This window comes from Lampetra fluviatilis, chromosome 5 (genome assembly GCF_964198595.1).
Source record: "Lampetra fluviatilis chromosome 5, kcLamFluv1.1, whole genome shotgun sequence".
NCBI lineage: Eukaryota > Metazoa > Chordata > Hyperoartia > Petromyzontiformes > Petromyzontidae > Lampetra > Lampetra fluviatilis.
Window position 1 is genome coordinate 23,162,358 of NC_136279.1, and position 18,390 is coordinate 23,180,747.

An 18,390-nucleotide genomic window follows, 5' to 3' on the forward strand; every position below is an offset into this window, starting at 1 on the left:
AGTCAGAGACACGAGGGGTTACCTAGTCAGAGACACGTGGGGTTACCCAGTCAGAGACACGTGGGGTTACCCAGTCAGAGACACGCGGGGTTACCCAGTCAGAGACACGCGGGGTTACCCAGTCAGAGACACGAGGGGTTACCCAGTCAGAGACACGTGGGGTTACCCAGTCAGAGACACGTGGGGTTACCCAGTCAGAGACACGTGGGGTTACCGAGTCAGAGGCACGAGGGGTTACCCAGTCAGAGACACGTCGGGTTACCCAGTCAGAGACACGAGGGGTTACCGAGTCAGAGACACGTGGGGTTACCCAGTCAGAGACACGCGGGGTTACCGAGTCAGAGACACGTGGGGTTACCCAGTCAGAGACACGTGGGGTTACCCAGTCAGAGACACGTGGGGTTACCCAGTCAGAGACACCTGGGGGTGGGGGTGGAGGAGAGGGAGTGGGGGTGGAGGAGAGGGAGTGGGGGTGGAGGTGAGGGAGTGGGGGTGGAGGAGAGGGAGTGGGGGTGGAGGAGAGGGAGTGGGGGTGGAGGAGAGGGAGTGGGGGTGCAGGAGAGGGGGTGGGGATGGAGGAGAGGGGGTGGTGGAGAGGGAGTGGGGGTGGAGGAGAGGGAGTGGGGGTGGAGGAGAGGGAGTGGGGGTGGAGGAGAGGGGGTGCGGATGGAGGAGAGGGGGTGGAGGAGAGGGAGTGGTGGTGGAGGAGAGGGAGTGGGGGTGGAGGAGAGGGAGTGGGGGTGGAGGAGAGGGAGTGGGGGTTGAGGAGAGGGAGTGGGGGTGGAGGAGAGGGGGTGCGGATGGAGGAGAGGGGGTGGAGGAGAGGGAGTGGAGGAGAGGGAGTGGGGGTGGAGGAGAGGGAGTGGGGGTGGAGGAGAGGGAGTGGGGGTTGAGGAGAGGGAGTGGGGGTGGAGGAGAGGGAGTGGGGGTGGAGGAGAGGGGGTGGTGGTGGAGGAGAGGGGGTGGAGGAGAGGGAGTGGGGGTGGAGGAGAGGGGGTGGAGGAGTGAGGGTGGAGGAGAGGGAGTGGGGTGCAGGAGAGGGAGTGGGGGTGGAAGAGAGGGGGTGGGGGTGGAGGAGAGGGGGTGGAGGAGTGGGGGTGCAGGAGAGGGAGTGGGGGTGGAGGAGAGGGAGTGGGGGTGGAAGAGAGGGAGTGGGGGTGGAGGAGAGGGAGTGGGGGTGGAGGAGAGGGGGTGGGGGTGGAGGAGAGGGGGTGGAGGAGAGGGAGTGGGGGTGCAGGAGAGGGAGTGGGGGTGGAGGAGAGGGGGTGGGGGTGGAGGAGAGGGGGTGGAGGAGAGGGAGTGGGGTGCAGGAGAGGGAGTGGGGGTGGAGGAGAGGGGGTGGAGGAGAGGGAGTGGGATGTGTGTTGTGCTTGAGGCCTGCGTTGTTCTTGGTGCCGAATCCCAGCGGGTGCACCTGGGTCGGGTGGTGGGGCGGGCAGGAGGGGAAGATGGAACTGTCCGGCTGCTCGCGCGCGTTGCGTGGCGGCTGCACCCCAGGAGGGAGCGAGCGTCCTGAGCAGCATCGGCGGCGGCGGCGGCGCGTCCTGAAGCGTGCCCTGACGGCGTGGGGCTGCTGCATTGATTTAACGACCTTCGCGCTAATTACAGCCGTGCACGCGCCGTGCGCCTCCTCCCACAAGGCAGTCCCCCTCCCGCCCTTCTCCGCCTGAGCTTCACCCGCTCCTTCACACCCCCCTCTGATCTCGGGGGGGCAGGGTGGCTCAGAGAGTGAGGGGAAGATGGAGGAAGAGGAGGCGTCTGGTTGTGTTGGGGGCGTGGGGGGGCAGCAGAGACTGAGCGGGGAGGCGAATGGGAGGGGAGCTGCAGTTTGAGCGAGTCCTCTGTTGCGGAGCGTATCGTGGGTGGCGGGGGTCACCAGCGAGCAGAGTGCCGGGAGACGGCCCGGCAAGAAGGATCACCACCACCACCAGCACCACGCGTCCTGCGCCCATGCTTGGGCGATTCCTCCCCGTGCATCATCCGCGTCACGGACGTGCCAGCCGGGGGCACTCGAGACCCTATAGCCAGACACCCCTCCGCCCTACCCCATCCTCGAGTCACCTTACAAAGCGGAGTGGGGGGGGGGGAGTTGGGGGGGGAGTGGGGGGGGAGTGGGGGGGGGAGTGGGGGGGCAGCACAACCCGCCGGTCTCCCCCGCGCCAGCGCGACGGCATAACGAACCCATTCAGAGGCTCGCCGGCCTGCCCCGGCCGGGCCCCCCAAACCAACGCCAAACCTCCCCCCACCCCCCTCCCCAAACTACCAGGGGAGCACACAAAACCCTGGTCGGTCTCCGTTCGTCCGAGCCGTCACCGTCGTCGTCTGTGTGCCGCGTGGAGGCCCGCGTGCGCGCCGCACGTGCCGGTGTTTTTGCGCGGCGGGCGCGGCGCGGTGGCGGTCTCCTCCGCGATTTTAACGAAGCTCCCTCGGCCGTGCCGTTTAATTGCCGCGCGATTTCGGTGGACGCGCAGACGGGGGGGGTGGGTTGGGGGGGCTGGAAATTAGCTGCCGCCTTCTGCCTCGCCCGCCCGCCGCTCGCTGTCAGGTGGCGGACACGCGCCGCCGTGCGCGCCGCGTAATTTCCAGCTCGTCTCATTAGCGGCTGCGGCGGCGGCATTGCCCCACCCCTCCCCACCACCTTCCACCCTCCCACTCTTCCCCTTTAACCGTGAGCACCAGGAGCCGCTCGTGACGCTGGCCAGCCGGCGGCTCCCTGCGAGCTGCCCCATGGCACTCGTCTCATTCTTCCACGGCCGCGTTGCGAGCGTGCACGGGGGGGACGCTGGGGAGGAACGCGTCTGATGTGCGCCTCTGTGCGCGCTTATCTAGGCGCACGCACCGAGAGCGTTACGAGCCCAGCGACACGACTTCCATTCTTGGCCACGGCCACCGTAAGTGGCGAGTGATATCCGACCCGATCCTGGGTCTCTCCTAGGTTGACTCAGCCTTCAATCAATACCTGTTGCGGGGAGTGGAGACGGCACTGGGACACGCCGCCGCCTCATGCGCCGTGCCGTCCTTAATAGGTGCTCGCTAACAGCACTTGCCCCAGCATTCTGTGTCGGCGAGATGGGGGGGATTGTTGTATGTATGTGTATACTCTATGTAAAATAAATAACTTAAAGTTCTTCATTCCACTGCTGGATGAAAGCCTCCCACACAGTGCCGGTGATGGGGGTCGTTTGTCCATACTTCACCGTGCTGGTCAGAAACATGTGAAAACCAAAAAAACTTTGAATTTGGGCCATGGCAATTATGGCCCAGAGGTTGATCGGCATGTCTGATGGGGGGGCAGGGTTAGCCTAGAATTCTACATAGATCGAAGTCCGCCGAGTGTGACGCTATAGCCATTAGAAAACGGGCAAAGCCCACTGTCAGTTACCACATATAAATCTACATAAACAGATGGGGAATGTAAAATGGAAATCTGTAAAAGTTAATGTGGCAAAAAATCACATCATCATGGAAAATATTAAATTGCAATGCATTGTCTCAAGGATACGAGCTGTTTATGCCTTGGGCATTTATATATATATTTTCTTTCTGCTTCTTCTAGCCTCGTGTAGGATCATCTACAAACTGTTGAAAAAGCAATTAGCAACCACGTCGAGATTGGTCAAGTTTTTTTTTGGTGGGGGCGGGGGGGGGGAATCTCTTGCGAACGTTCCGGCGATGTTTTTGAGCCCCGCACACCATCGCACCCTCAAGCTGCACGTTCCCCCTCTAGGCAATTATCGGCTGCAGGATCCTCGCTCGCTCGCTCACTGGCTCATCCTCGCTCGCTCATCCTTGCTCGCTCATTCTCGCTCGCTCATTCTCGCTGGCTCATCCTTGCTCGCTCATCCTCGCTCGCTCATCCTCGCGTGATCGCCCGCTTATTAATGACGGGGCCTCGCCAAGCGCCGGAGCTGTTGGGGGTTTATAAAGTAGAACAATAATAACAAGAATAATAATAAATGAAGCCCTGGGAACACAGGGAACTGCGGAGGCTTTGAAATTGGATGTTCCCGAATCCATTTCTCATTTCCTGTGTTTTGGACAAAGGTTTTGTTACATCAAAGATTCGACGTGTATTTCGTTATGCGAGGAGAGGCGGTTGGCTCGGTGGATTCCTCACCGCGCTATGATTCCCCGGCCGTGGCTAACAACAGTGGTGAGCAATATCTCCCAACGGGGTCCCAGGGTCCAACCGCGACGGCCGCACTGACCGGCATGGTGAAGTATGGTCAAACAACGATTGCCTTGATAGTACACGATATTGACGAAGGGATGCGAGTTATTATCATTATTGAAATGTATTTACCGATAGCTGTTATTGCAGTATGCTCGTAATTATACTAATCAAAAAGGGAGAGCATGCCCAAGCTCTTGAGAGGCTGCAGTGATCGGGTGGAATTATAATTGTGCCCGATGACCTCCACTGCTTACCGGGTTCGACAAATCTGCACGGATCAGACGAGGCGTCATTACAACAACACCCGGCCGTGGGCCATTCCGGCAGGCGTCCCGCGCCGCTGCGATGTTCCTGCTCCGTGGAGAATAAGTCGGAGGCACCTCTGACGTCAAACGCGTAATCTCCTTAACGCGCCGGGCTAAGTTGCACTCCGCGTGAACCACATGGCTTCATAAACCACCGTGAGCCGACTGACCAACGGTCACTCGTTTGAAAGATCTCTGAAATAGACTTCTCTTTTTGAGCCTCATCTTTACATTTTCATATTAACAAGAATAATAATAATAATTCTAAGCCCTTTTGCCAGTCTACTGCTGGATGAAGGCCTCACAATGCCGCGTCGGTTGTGGGCGTTTGACCATACTTCACCGTGCTGGTCAGTGCAGTATGGTGAAGGGGGGGCCCCCAAAACTAGTTCAGAAATCACACGCCACCGATGTTGGCCATGGCTGGGAATCAAAATCGTTGGGTTCATGGCGCAGCGCGTGGTCCACTGCCGTGACATCATCACCGCTCCACCCCACGTGTTTGCCCCATACGGACATAAACCGTCGCGGATTAGGGGCACGCTTGCTGTTTGTCGTCCAACTGCGCACGTGCAGGTTCCACATGTTGGACTCCCCAGGTGGAGACGGATGCTTTCGATGGATTCTGAGAGATGGTGATGGCTTGGGGAGGAAGCCTCCATGCAGCAGTTGATAGATCACGGCTGATGGAGACTTTACCAGATATATTCTGCCCATGTTTGGTCCGCTGTCGGGGGCTGTTTCATGCCGCGTAATTGTTTGTTACTCAAACTCAAATGATTTGCTGCCTTTGTCTTTTTTTGGCATTGACATGCGTGGAAAGTATTTTAATGACATGCGTATTATTTCTTGATATTTAGCATAATTATATCAATTACTGTACTGTGAACATGTAATTGTAAGAGCTGTTTAATATCGCAAGGTTTTTCTTACAACTGAGATTTCCTACCTGAAACACTTCTAATGCAACCAAGATGACAGAAGAGTAAGGCAGACTCCAGGTAGCTCTCTTCACCAAGACTGCCACCTTCCTGAAGGCAAAATAAAAACATAAAAAAACCGTACCTTCGTAAAAAAACGCGCAATTCCCACGCCTCTACATTATTCCACACACTTTATCCGCCGAGCACCGCGACAAGGAAAGATCATCACAGGTCGCCTGCAGAGAAATCTTTGACTCTCCGGACACAGCGATGGGGTTAGCATCGCTTTCCTCAAACATTGAGCGCCTGGCGTCGTTTCGCTCGCACCCTCGGAGGGGAGGAGGAGGAGGTGGCGGCGGCCGTCGCTGTGCGGCGAACGTGTCGCGGCTTGCTCCCTGCGCCTCGTGATCCCGTCACGAATCGGGGGTCACGATTTCAAGATTTTTATTTTTTCCGGACTCATTTGTAGATTTTCTGCTCTTTTCTGTTTCGTTTGTACAGTTGTGTTTGCTCCGTCAGCCTACAAATATAGTTGGTATGTAATTTGCATAAATAATAGTCTTTCTCATCCACATCACCACGTACTGGGTTGAGTGGTTTGTGCAGTGGTTAGCGCACTGCGTTGTGAACCCGGCGACCTGAATCCGATTCCTGGCCATGGCCAATACCAGTGGCGAGCGATACCTATCCATCATTACAAAGCGACTATGCAGTCAGTTTTTTAACAATCACATTTAGGACCTTCACTCGGTATTTCTGCTCAGCACCTTTGTTATGCCAGGTCTGCGGATGATTGATTGATGCTGCAGGCCCTGTTTTGCAGCGCCAGTCCCCGTAATCCAATGAATTTTAATTATCGCAGTGTCTCCCCTATAATGTTTTTGTCAAAGGTGTTAATTCTGGACTTTTGAACAGCCCATCTCACCCATCAAAGATGCCCCAGAGATTGCAGCAAATGCTCCACTGGAACAAAATAAGGCCTTTTGATGTACGTGAAAGGCAAAAAAATGACAATTTGAGCGACGTAATTTTTTTAAATAATGTATATATATCAAGTCAGTGTTACATGTCTCTGTGCCCAAACCAGCATTAGAGTGGCACATATTTCTACTTTCAGCCCTGAACCGATGGTGCAAATTCCAAAATTTTCAGTGCCAGGACCAGTCTCTCCATAGGACAATGAACGTTGACCAGGATTCAAATGAATACGTGAATAGAATTTTCCAAATACTCCCTGAGCTTTAAAAATTCCGTGCAGAAAACATATTGCGTAAGGATCTCTTAAAACGTCTGGCGCTCGAATAAAAATAAGAATTTCAACTTTGCTCTGCACGGGGTGGCACAGAACGTTGGCTGCAGGCCAAAGGCTGCAACGCCTCGAACTGCCAAGGGTTTAAAAACACAAATACCGAGAGAGAGATCGCCTCGCGGCAAAACGACAAGGCCAATCCAAATGTCTGCCAGCAAGCGGAAACGAGTGGATAATTTTTTACATCAAACTCTGGATGCTGCCGTGGCTAAATTGACAGTATCCTGAAATGTCGCTAACCAACATATATTTAATGCTCACTTATTATTTATGTTGTTATATATATATGCGTGAGATAAAGCATGCCAGTTTTGGTGGAACACTGTACAATCCTCTGGACAGTTCAGTCGTCACTTTTTTGTTTGAAATGCTCTCTCGATCTGCCTTCCTTTCAACAGATGCCCCTCTTCGTGGCCAATGCCATTGCGTGGATTATCACGGTTTTTTTGTTGTGTTTTCTTTCTTTCCAGGACACCCACCTCGATTGTCTAAACATTTCCTCCATTAGCATTAACCGGGCTCAGCAGGCACTTGTCCCGACGCAGCCACCGCGGTTCATTGTTCATAAACCCCTGGGGCCCAGCGGGTGGAGGATGTAGGAGAAGGCCCTGGGACGACCGTGGGCGGTGGTGGAGAGCTGGGGGTAGGGGCGGTGGGAAGCATTGGGGCCGGGGGTTTTGAATCCCAAGTGGGAATCTCTGATGAGGTCCCCAACCACTTGCAAACACTTTTCCCTGCAGCTGTAAACACACACACACACGCGCGTGTGTGCGATATTGTATATATATTTTTATATATAGTGTTTGAGCGACCATAGCCCCACGCGCTAGCGGCTCGTCCGTGGCTGCGAGGTTTTTTTTTTGCGGCTTTGTGAACTCCCGCTACGGAGTGGGGATATCCAGTGAACTCCGTTTCGGGTTTTCCACCTAAGATATCTGCGTGGCCTCCCAGCAGAACAGGTCTGGTGATATCCCGGCAGTAGTAGTGGCGGCAGCGGCAGCAGCCACTCGTGCATTCAGCATCGCCTCCTATTTCCCGATGTACTAATTCATTAATCCACCCGCTCATTCGTGTCAGTCAGCTGTAATTACAAAATCCGAGCCAGAGTTCACTGCCGACCTTAGCTGGAGTTGTGTCCCTGTGGTGCCGGGCCCCGTGGTTTGTAATGCGCATAACAAATACGGCAGTGCGCCGTTTAACCAAGAAAGGTCCTTGAAGTTGTTAGAATGTTTAAAATGGGGTCCTGGCAAGAAGACGACCAGTTGCACGTGGATTCTACAAATGAAAAGAAACGAATACTTTTATATATTTATTACTGCCCGTTGTTAATCCGCTAATGGATGAAGGCCTACCCGTGACACGTTGGTCACAGGGGTTGTTTGACCATACTTCACGCTGAGCAGGAGCGGGTTAGTGACCGGGGCTGCACCGGGCTCGGTTCAGATGTCACTCGCCACTGGTGATGCAGTGCGTTAACCAATGCGCCACCACTCCACCCCTATACCATCGTAATTTTACTTCATTTCTCAAGGTGAGACCTCAAAAAGGTGATTCTCTTGCTAGGGTGCCGGGGTCAACAGGAGACTGGACCCACAGCGCGATTGCAGAGCTAAAGTAGAGAGCTGGGACAGATGAATTCCGAAGGTCTCCCAGCTCAACAATCTTGAACAAACTTAAATTTTTTTCAATTGTCTTTTTTTTCTGCTGCTGCTGCTGTACACATACTGAGTGTGCGTGCGTGGATTAAAGCGTGTGCAGCCGTGGAGATGAGGCCGGCTTGGCTGAGCTTTAATCAAATTAACACGAAGCCTGCCACCGCCGCCGCTGCTGCTGCTGTTGCCGGCTTGGCGTGCTGAGGTGTGGCCGTAATTCGGTTCGGGCTGGCGGGGGGTGGGGGTCACTGACACAGTCAGCGCCTCGCCTCGGCTTTTAATCATCGGCTTCTCAGGCGAGCGTCGCGGGGGGGTGGCGTAGGGTGGGGTGGGGTGCGGTGGAGGCAGCGTAAATGGGGCCGGGTGGATGGGGAGGCACGGGTTAGGGATGGGGTGCGGAGGGATGGGGAGGCACAGGGAAGGACGGGGGGAGGCATGGGGAGTGTGGGTGTTAGGATGGACGAGGGGGTGGGTGATGTGGCACTGAGCCGGGCTGGGTGGTGGGGAAGAGAGAACATGAGAGAGACACAGAGAGAGAGGGAGGAGTGTGTGTACCGTGCATGTTTGAGTCTGCCAAGGGCAGGTTTTTTTTGGCAACGGTACAATGCTCCGGGCAGGAATATACGGAGCTGACGTGCCCACGTTTACAGCCCACCATTGGATGCAGACCTTCCCACGGAGTGCCGGTAATGGAGGTTGTTTGAGACCATACTTCACCACGCCGGTCAGCGCAAGTTGGGGAGGAGGGTTGGGGCTAGTAGCGGTTCAGATACAACGCGTCATTGATACCAGCCGTGGCTGAGAATTGAACTCCGGTGGCCGGGCTCACAGCCCCACCACTCTCCCACTGTGCCGCGTCTGAAGTCGACCATGTGCATTGAGAGCGCTGCTCGCGGCAGCAATTTGCTTTTGAGCGTGCGGGGCATTCGAGGGACATACCCATCATTGCCCTTCAGTAGCTAATAAGCAACGATTCTCGCACGGCGCGTGAGGAGGTGCCAATGACGTTGGGGGCACTCAATTATGGGAAGACTGCGGTGGGGCGCCCCCCCCCCCAGGTTGACGGCAGCCAATTGTACGTGACGCTCGCCACGGAGATGGAGCCAGGGCTCCGTGCCTCCACGAGGTGCCCTCTCTCCGCTGCCTGGCCCCACATCAACACAATCGCCTGGGCAATGGCCAAAGCCCATTGTTCCATCCCTGTACAAGCACCGACTCCCACAGTGACACGCTCACCCACACACGCCCGAGTCTTGATTAGCCGCACACGTTCAGCTCCACGTTTCTCTTACGCTGGCTGCTGCGATTTTTTCGGAAGCTCAAGTGAGGTTCACAGCAAATCCAATAGTGTGGCGCGTGAATTATAAACTGGCGGTGACGAACAATTGCTGAGAAATGTGCATCGTCTTACAGAATGAACTGCTGCATAGAGTTATGTGTCGCGGGCTACGCTGGTGAGTCCTCAGGAAAGGACAACCCCAGCCCGGAATTCCTGAGCGTCTTCAAATGTGAGGATGCAAATTATCCTCATTCACGGTTGACGATGCGTCTTGCTCTTGCGCCGCATCGGGCAGTTCACAGGAAGCTGTAGGACGCGTGGCTTTAGGGGACCTCATTCAAATCCTATAATCAATGCAGCTGGCTGCTGCTGGTCATTGCTTTCCAGGAGTCACATGCTCAGGAATCCTATGACGTGACATTAACATTGCAGTAAGATTTTCACTTCATTTAGCTAATTTGCAGCTGTGAGATTACAAAATATCGAGTTGACCGCTACGCGACGAACGACTTTCTCTAGCAGAGCATGGGAGAAAGTGTAGCGTGTAAATAAAGAAAAATCACCGAACGTGATCTCAGAACGTGATCTGTAATATTTCCTTCTGCGGGCCGCTCTCTTGTCACGCGGGGTTGCACTGCTCTGCGAGAGTTCTGAACGGACACTTCATGACACATGACGCGAAAAAGACAGAAAACAACACCACAGTGTGGAAACACGCTTCCGCATGCAACAAGCATGCCGGTGTTCTAGGGCCTTAAGATTCTGCGCACAGCAGCAGAGGCACGAGCCGTTCCACAAACCCACGCGTCCGCCGCCGCCGCAGCACGCGGCCGGTGAGAGGAATCCGCGATTGGCCGGCTGCGCTGTCACGTTCCCAGCCAAGTAAGGCGCTTTGATTTCCTGCTCCTCCTGTCCGCCGTGGTATTTGGCGGCCCGGTTTTGCGAACGCGGTGGGGGGGGCGGTGCGGTGGGGTGGATGTGATATCGCGCCACGCCGGCGCCTCTGACCCATTTATCGGTCACGTGGCAGCACCGGGCGACTGTGACAAAGCCCCTCCGCGGAATCGCTCGCGCGCCCCGCCTGACTGAGAGGGATGGGGGTGCCGCCGCGGTCGATGAGGCCGCGGCGACGCGTCCACGGGAATTGCGCGATTGATTCGGGCGAACGGGACCTCCGGTTTCACTTCCCGGCCACAAGGCGCGACGAGCCGAATTTATTCGTGGATGGATTTCGGGAGAGCCGCGCGTGCCGGATGAAGGTCTCCCCGGTGCCGTGGCAGCTATGGGGATTGCTTGACTGTACTTCATCATGCTGGTCAGCACTGGGATGGTGAAACGGGGCCCACAACTGGTTTGGATCACCCACCAGTGATGTTGGCCGTGGTCGGGAATGAAAATTCAGGTCGCCGGTTTTATAGCCCCGTGTGAGAAAGCACTGCTCCGCGCAATTTTACTTTTCAAGCGAGAGGCATGAAATGATGCACTGGCTGGAATTGAAATGGACACACGAATCAAATGTTGCGGATGATAATTTTTATTTTAACTTGCACACTTTTCCGTCTCGTGCAGTTGGTTCTCGCACCCCTGCAGCCACTTAGAGACATCGCTGTAGTACATTCATCACAACAATGGCGGCCACGTTTAAATCGTTACCCACAATTTGTGACAATTAAAAAGGTCGGGGTTAAGTAATCCTGCCGAGAAGCACTTCTCGAGAGTCCGTTGAAATTTCCGATGAAATTGGCGAACTGCACGCGTGGTCAGCGCCCCTGGCGGAGTCGTCGGTCCTCGACGCGAGCGGTTATCTCGGCACCGCCCCTCGGCCCTCGCTCGCCAAGCAGCCGCTGGGGATTTGTGGCAGTGGCGAGCGACGTCCAAAGGGATCGTTGCCGGGCCAACCTTTCACCACCCCGCGCTGCTGACCCCAGGGTGGTGAAGTACGGCAAGGGGCCATCCATTTAGTACGTACGCATGGAGGAGGGGTTAACTCAAATTCGTACGCTTGCATATGGGGGGGTCTACTGACTATGTACGTAAGCATAGGTGGTGGACTATCTGTTTGCTTAAACACGCTAATATTATTAATCCCTGATTGTTTCTGCGTGGATTAAATATCGGCCGTTCCATAGGATTCGGGGGGGGGGGGTGTGCGTCAGGCGTACGTACGCAGGGGGGGGGCGGTGTAAAAAGTCTGCGTGCGTATGGGGGGGGGGGGGGTCAATTTGACAGATATTTTTCGTACTACTAAATGACTAAATGGATCCCCGTAACAGGCACGGGGAGGAGGGATACATTGCAAGCGGTGGATTGACAAACGGTTGCAAGTAATGTTTAATATTCTCATGAATGCACGTGAACGTTGTCCGCTAATCACGACGTCGGCGTGTGAGGCAGTGTGGGCCGGGGAGCAAACGGAGCCCCTCTGTTCCCAGCCACGTCGAGCGACCGCGCGTGGCGTGTGGACACGCGACGCGCCCCTATCGCCGTTTTGATTTTATTTCGCGAGGGCCCCAACAGCCTCCTCCCTGTGCAGGTCGCAGTCGGGACACGATTTCACTTCTCCGTAAAATGGGTCAATAAGTATCTTTTTAGCCTCCAGGCTCCCAGTTCCCTATCGGTCCGGCAAATGATTTCTACCGTATCACCTGTTTGCTGCTCAGCCGAGTGCGGTGGAATTAAACTGAAGATAATGTCGTCGTTGTTGTCGTCCTGAACTTCGTCGTTAATCGCGGGACGCTTTTCTTGTGAGGCCACCGCGGCAGTCTACCACGGGGGTGACAATGCGCACGCGTTTCCCCCTTCTTGTGGGGAACGGAGGTGCAGCGATTAGCGCTACGCTGCGCTGCCACCACCAGTGACGATTATCTGAACCGGTCTTGGGCTTCCCCTAGGTCGACTCAGCCTCAAATTTGTACTTTGTGCGGTGTGTAAATATCGCCACTTGGGGACACGTGCCAGCCTTCGTAGGTGCTCGCTAACGGCGCTTGCTCCATACACTCTGTTAAAGGCTGGAATATCTTTGTCTTTGCCCCCCCCATCACCGGCGTTTCCCGACTTGGCCCCCCAGTAGCGTAGCAGCCCTGCCTGCGACGACCCAGCGCAGGGTCGAGGACAGGAGGACCTCAAGGCCGGATCCTTGCACCGCCGGGACCTTGGGCGAAGTTCCACGGCTTGGAGAGGCCTTCATCCCATAGTGCATCGATCGTGACTGACGATGATGATTGACGATGATGATGATTGATGATGATGACGTTCCGCCCCCATGCCCTCGTTCCTCCCTCAGTCCCCGCACAGGGGCATGGTGGCGGCCGCGGCTGCCGTGGCGGTGGTGGCGGCCGGATACGAGCTGCGGCGTCGGGAGGCGGTGGCCGCGGTGGCCGCGGTGGCGGCGGTGGCGGACGACGCGTCGCCCGTGCGCGGCGGGGACGACGACGACGACGAGCACGACGAGGACGCGGAGCGGATGGGGGACGTCGAGGGCGCCGACCCCGAGAGGCTCAAGGCCTTCAACGTGAGTCTCCTGCCCGCTCGCTGGCCCGCTCGCTGGCCCGCTCCCTGGCCCGCTCGCTGGCCCGCTCGCCCGCCCGCTCGTGCCCCCCACCCACCCCGACCCTCCCCTTCCCCGCTGAGTTCCCCCAACGGGGTGACCGTCACGGCGCGATTAGGCAGGGCTAAAGAGGACAATCCTGAAACTGAACAGGAGCAGGGTGTCGTCGGCACGGATGTCTGGGGGATGGAAGTTCCAGACTATGGGGGCAGGGGGGGGACACCGGAGGAGGATGAACGTTACCTCCCACTTGTGCCGCCGACGTCCCTTGATGTGCCACGCATTCCTAGCCCAGCGTCACTGCAATCCTACCTCCTCGAACCTCTTTATCGTCAAACTCTAATGATGTGTGAGCTCACTGAACACGACGCCACCCCCATCCCCTTCCTTTCCAATCCTCGTTCTTTGATTTCAGATGCCTTCCTTTCCCCCGTGCTGTTTATTCCATCGCTCGCCTTGACAAAAAAAAAATTAACGTCGCAAGAAGAATGAAGCCACGACGATCGTGAATTCCCAGCAGCCCCTAGCGGCTGTGGCACGGCGCATACGGACGCTCGCCTGTCGCGCGCCACGTTCCGTGCCGTCAGGACGGACACGCTAACGTCCCGCGTAGGCGCGTGCGTGTCGCGCGCCGTCTCCGCAGGACGCTTTCACAAACACTTTAGCACAAAACGGCGAGCGGAAATTTTCACTTCCCCCTCTCTCGGAGCGAGCTCCGAACGGTAGCGGCGGCGGCGGCGATTCGCGGCGCGGGCGACAGCATCGGCTGCAGCCCCCGGGAGCCGCGCGGCGGAAATTAGAAAGGAGCTGCGTCGTCGCGGGATGGGTGGCGAGAGAAAGAGGGGGGGGGAGAGATGGGGCTGGAGGGGTAGGGGAGCGGGTGGCTGGGCCGGGGGCGGCCGGGGAGGGTGGTGCTGCTGCGGACGAGCGAGGAGACGACAGCGTGGGGATTGAGGGGGAGAGGAGATGGAGGGGCGGGGGTGGAGGGGGTGGAGGGGGTGAGGTGGCAAGGAGGGGCGGGGAGGAGGAGGTGGTGGTGGTTTTAGAGGCACAAAGGAAAAATGTTTTTTTTTACAGCAGCCGTCTATCACCCTTATCAGTGAGGAAGGCTGGCAAATTATTGGGATGGAAATGAGCCGTGTGGCCTGGCCTCCGCCGCCGTGCCATCGCTCCGCGCGCATCGAATGTGGCTTAATTGTGTGGCTGCTCCGCACGCATCAGGGGAGCCGTGCGGTAATCTGCTCCTCGCTCGCTCGCTCCCCTCTTCCACTGCCACCGCCTCCGCTCTCTCCTCTCGTTAAACGGGGAGCTTAATTTAAATAAAGTGTTATCTGCAGCTACCTGTGGTCTTTTCTTAGCCTTGGCCGCACGCCACACCGGACGCGACCCGGGATAATTATTTATTTTCAACGTTATTTATTATTTATTTTACGCTTTTTTTTTCTCACAATTAATTTAGCTTTGGGAATGTTTCATTTCGTTCCGTGATTAGAGCCACACTTTTAGTGCCATTAATTTCTTTGTGAAGCGGCGTTGATTTCCTTGTGCAGCTTCATTAACGCATTCAATTCGTCGTCGTTTCACCGGCCGAGAGCGCAGAGAGATTTATTACCCCGCGTGAAAGCGAGGGACCTTGGCTTGCTGTGGTTAAACGGGGGAAGTTGCACGCGCTTTAAAAGTCACGCGTTCACAGTTTCATTCCACATACCCTAGCGAATTAAAGATTATGGAGCCACGTAAGGAAATGTCTTCACGGTAGCGGATCAATGCAGAGTCACTCAGTGCTGCCCGTGGATTCACACACTCGGATGGGGGCCTCCTCGGTCACCGCATCGCGCGGCGCTTTCAGGTGCACTTCTGTGGCCGTCTGGAACGCTCTTCCTTCCGATATTAAATCACCTACATTGAAACGTTATTTCTTTACAACTGCTTTTTGTGTATCGTTTGTTGTCCTTCCCCAGCATCTCCGATTAGCACTGTTGGCTACGTACGGTGCGAAAAAACTTTTACATACCATACAAACAGTCATCATCTCTCACAGTCTCGCCATGCAAGGATCTGTCTCACGACTCCAGCTTCTGCACGCAAGACACTTTCATTGCTCCATCTCCACAGTGGACGTTCTATTGTTATTGTTTTCGTTATTATTCCGTGGCGCGTTCCCTCCTCTGGCGGAGTCTCCGTTGCTATTCTCGCGATCTTCGGCCATCGTCTCTTCCAGCGCCGTGCCCAGCCCCAAGCCCACGTAACGTTCTTGGCAGTCGCTACGATGTCTCCAACTTGCGTACTTGACAATGCTGGAGGCTAATTAATGCCGTGCGTGCGTGCGCGTGTGCGTAGCAGCGTCCCCTCACCGCTGTTTAGTCACGGCTTTGTTTAGCACCCAGTGCCAGGAAAATGTAAATAGGTTGTTATTGTTCGGGGAAAAATGGAAGGAACCGGAAAGAGATGAAGACCTCGCAGAGACCGTCTTGACGACGACACGAAGAGATCGGTGCCAGAAACACGTGGCCACTGCTTGAGCATATTGCCACAAGGTGGAGAGAAGAGTGGAAACAACAAATGGCGACATGTGCAGTGGACACCTTACGAGCTATCCGCCCCATGGATCGTGACGATGACGTTGATGTTTAGCCGCCGCTCCGGTGTTGGTGCCGTCCGCCCCGGCACTCGCTGAGCGGCAGTCGGCCCGTCTCGCTCGGCCGCCTTCAGTCGTTTCCTCAAACATCGTCTGGCTTCTCCCGCAGCGGTACATCTCTTAACTTCCCGCGAGGGTGCGGGGGGGGTCTAGATATTTCAAGCTTAATAGAGGTTTACATTTTTGTGGGGTTAGTTCGCGTAAATATATAAATGTGTCGTTAAAACCCGCCACCACCCGACACAGCCAACTAGTAAGAGTTGTCACGTAAACAGAACGTGGCCAATTCGTCACGAGTACAGCACTAACCGGTGTGTTGGAGAGCCAAGCCACAACATTTACAATCTGAGTAAGACGTTTTGCCAGAAATTACAACTAGCTTCATCAGGCGACAGCCACATTTGTGGAGAAGTCCGCCTGTTTCGTTCCTTATATAGAGGCGTAGATGTGGTGACAACGCTTCTGCGCTCTTGCGCAAAGTGGGGCGGGGGGGATTAATGAGTCAACGTACAAAAAAAACCTCTTATGGATGATATTGGTCGCGAAAGCCTACGTGTTAAACTATTTCAAGCTCGTTCAATCGGGCCCAATATTAATAGCAAAAATAAAACATTAATTGTATCTCCTCTGGTAAATATCAATAAAATACCAATTCTTGGGGGTCTCCAGGGGGGAGATGGCCCCCCACGTCCCCCCCACCCCGATCCGCCACGGCTCTGCCGGAAGCCCGCACCGAGCAACCCTGTCTGCCGCGTGCCTGCCGGTCCTCGTATCTGCACGCGCGATGCTTAATTGGGGTACGGGCCAATTAACGTAATTAGCACGAGATGTCGGGCTGGGAGCCGCGACGGCGGGCGTGCGGGAGGGCGCGTGGGAGGAGGCGCCGTCGCCGCGCCCAGCCACGATGCACCTCGTCGAAGGCGCACCACTCTGTGCCGCCCGCAAAGATCAGCAAAACAAATCGTCCTCGTCGGGCCACGGTCAATCCACCACTGGATGAAGGCCTCCCCTGCTTTGCCTTCATCTCTCACGGTCCCGCGATGTCAAAAAAATCCGAGCGGCCTGTGTTGGAGCTGATTCCATCTCCGCAGTGGATGTGCCCTTGGGCGCGTTCCCTCCTTTAGCTGTCAAATCATAATGACAATGATCGTCTTTAGCCAGGGGAGCATCCGAGTCTCAAGACTCTTTTTGAGGAGGGTCCCGCTATATTGTGGGCGCTGCAGTGGCTAGGAGATGTTAACTACCTCGCCTGGTATGCAGGACGTCGTGTGTTCGATCCCGACCCTGCTGCTGTATATTTGGAGTTTGCGTGTCTCTCTCTCTCCCTGTGGTTGCGTGGATTTTCCTGGCGTGAGGCTAAGCGTTGGGGGTTGCTCTGCGTGTGACCACCACAGATGTTCGTCCGTCTCTTTGTGGACGAGAACCTGGACCGCATGGTGCCCATCTCCAAGCAGCCCAAGGAGAAGGTGCAGGCCATCCTCGAGTCGTGCCACCGCCAGTTCCCCGAGTTCCAGGAGCGAGCCCGCAAGCGCATCCGCACCTACCTCAAGTCGTGCCGCCGCCTACGCAAGAACGGCCTCGAGCTGGTGAGCGCACCCACTCGCAATTCCTCCGCCCCCCTCTCCGCCCGCCCGCCCGCCCGCCCATTTACTTTCCCTTTGCAGCGAGTGCCCGCTGGTGGTTCAACGTACCCCTGTCATTGACATCGGTGCGTACGGCCCAGGACTTTGTTTCGCATGGCCCATGGCCACGCTCTGCGCTGCACAGTTGGAAGGAGGAGGCATGCCAACGCTCCACAAGGCCTCAGGATGTCGCAATTCAGTAGCAAATCAACCTTAAATTTAACATCTGATCGGTTGCTCTATATCAGCCCCACGGGAGGATTAAAAAAGCCGATGAATTCGGGCCCAGCCTGATCAGAGTTTGGCGTCAACCGGTGTGTGGATGCCTGCCAACCGTTTGTATGTGTAGTGGGTTCCACGGAGGCAGACACTTCTAACTTGCAGGCAACACGTTTATCACACAGCCCAACTGGGCTAACAACATGAACGTACACTCTAGACCCTAACAGTTTAACGACTCTACTTTAACCGGGTACCTACATAACCGAGTCAGTCAGTAACGGCCTGACTGACCCACGATGCCAAACAGAGACCGAAGATTGAAGAAACGTAGCACCGAGGGTTGATTCCAGAGAACAGCCCCGCTCGGCTCACACGATCCCCCTTCTCATCCCCTGAGCGTGGCCTTGCTCCGCCCTCGGCCACGCCTCCTTCGAGATCTTCCCAGAAGGCTCTGGGACCTCACATCACATGTCCCCTCGGTCCCCTTCTGCCCCCCCGTCCTTATCCTCTCCTGGTCATGTGCCCTCTCGGGTTCACCCAGCCTGTCTCGTATGCCACACGTACTCTGGTGACAGAGAGAGGCTCTAAGACGCACAGTTACATTCTTCTCACAGTGGCTAGTGCTAACACCACAGTGACTCAATATACTTCACTACAGATGCACTCTCGACCCTCAAACTACTTTCGTGTCCCACCGTAAAGGACAGAATATCCGTAGG

General features: G+C 55.9%; 1 protein-coding gene across 2 annotated transcripts in view; it reads left to right on the plus strand.

The window, feature by feature from the left end:
* LOC144932772 (nucleolar protein 4-like) overlaps positions 1–18,390 on the plus strand; it is a 141,692-nt gene that overhangs the window by 94,083 nt on the left and 29,219 nt on the right. For both annotated transcript variants that reach the window (XM_078857215.1, XM_078857217.1), the window contains exons 7-8: positions 12,926–13,153; positions 17,222–17,413. In XM_078857215.1, coding sequence (XP_078713341.1) covers positions 12,926–13,153; positions 17,222–17,413 — 420 coding nt within the window. The remainder of the gene's footprint in view (positions 1–12,925; positions 13,154–17,221; positions 17,414–18,390) is intronic.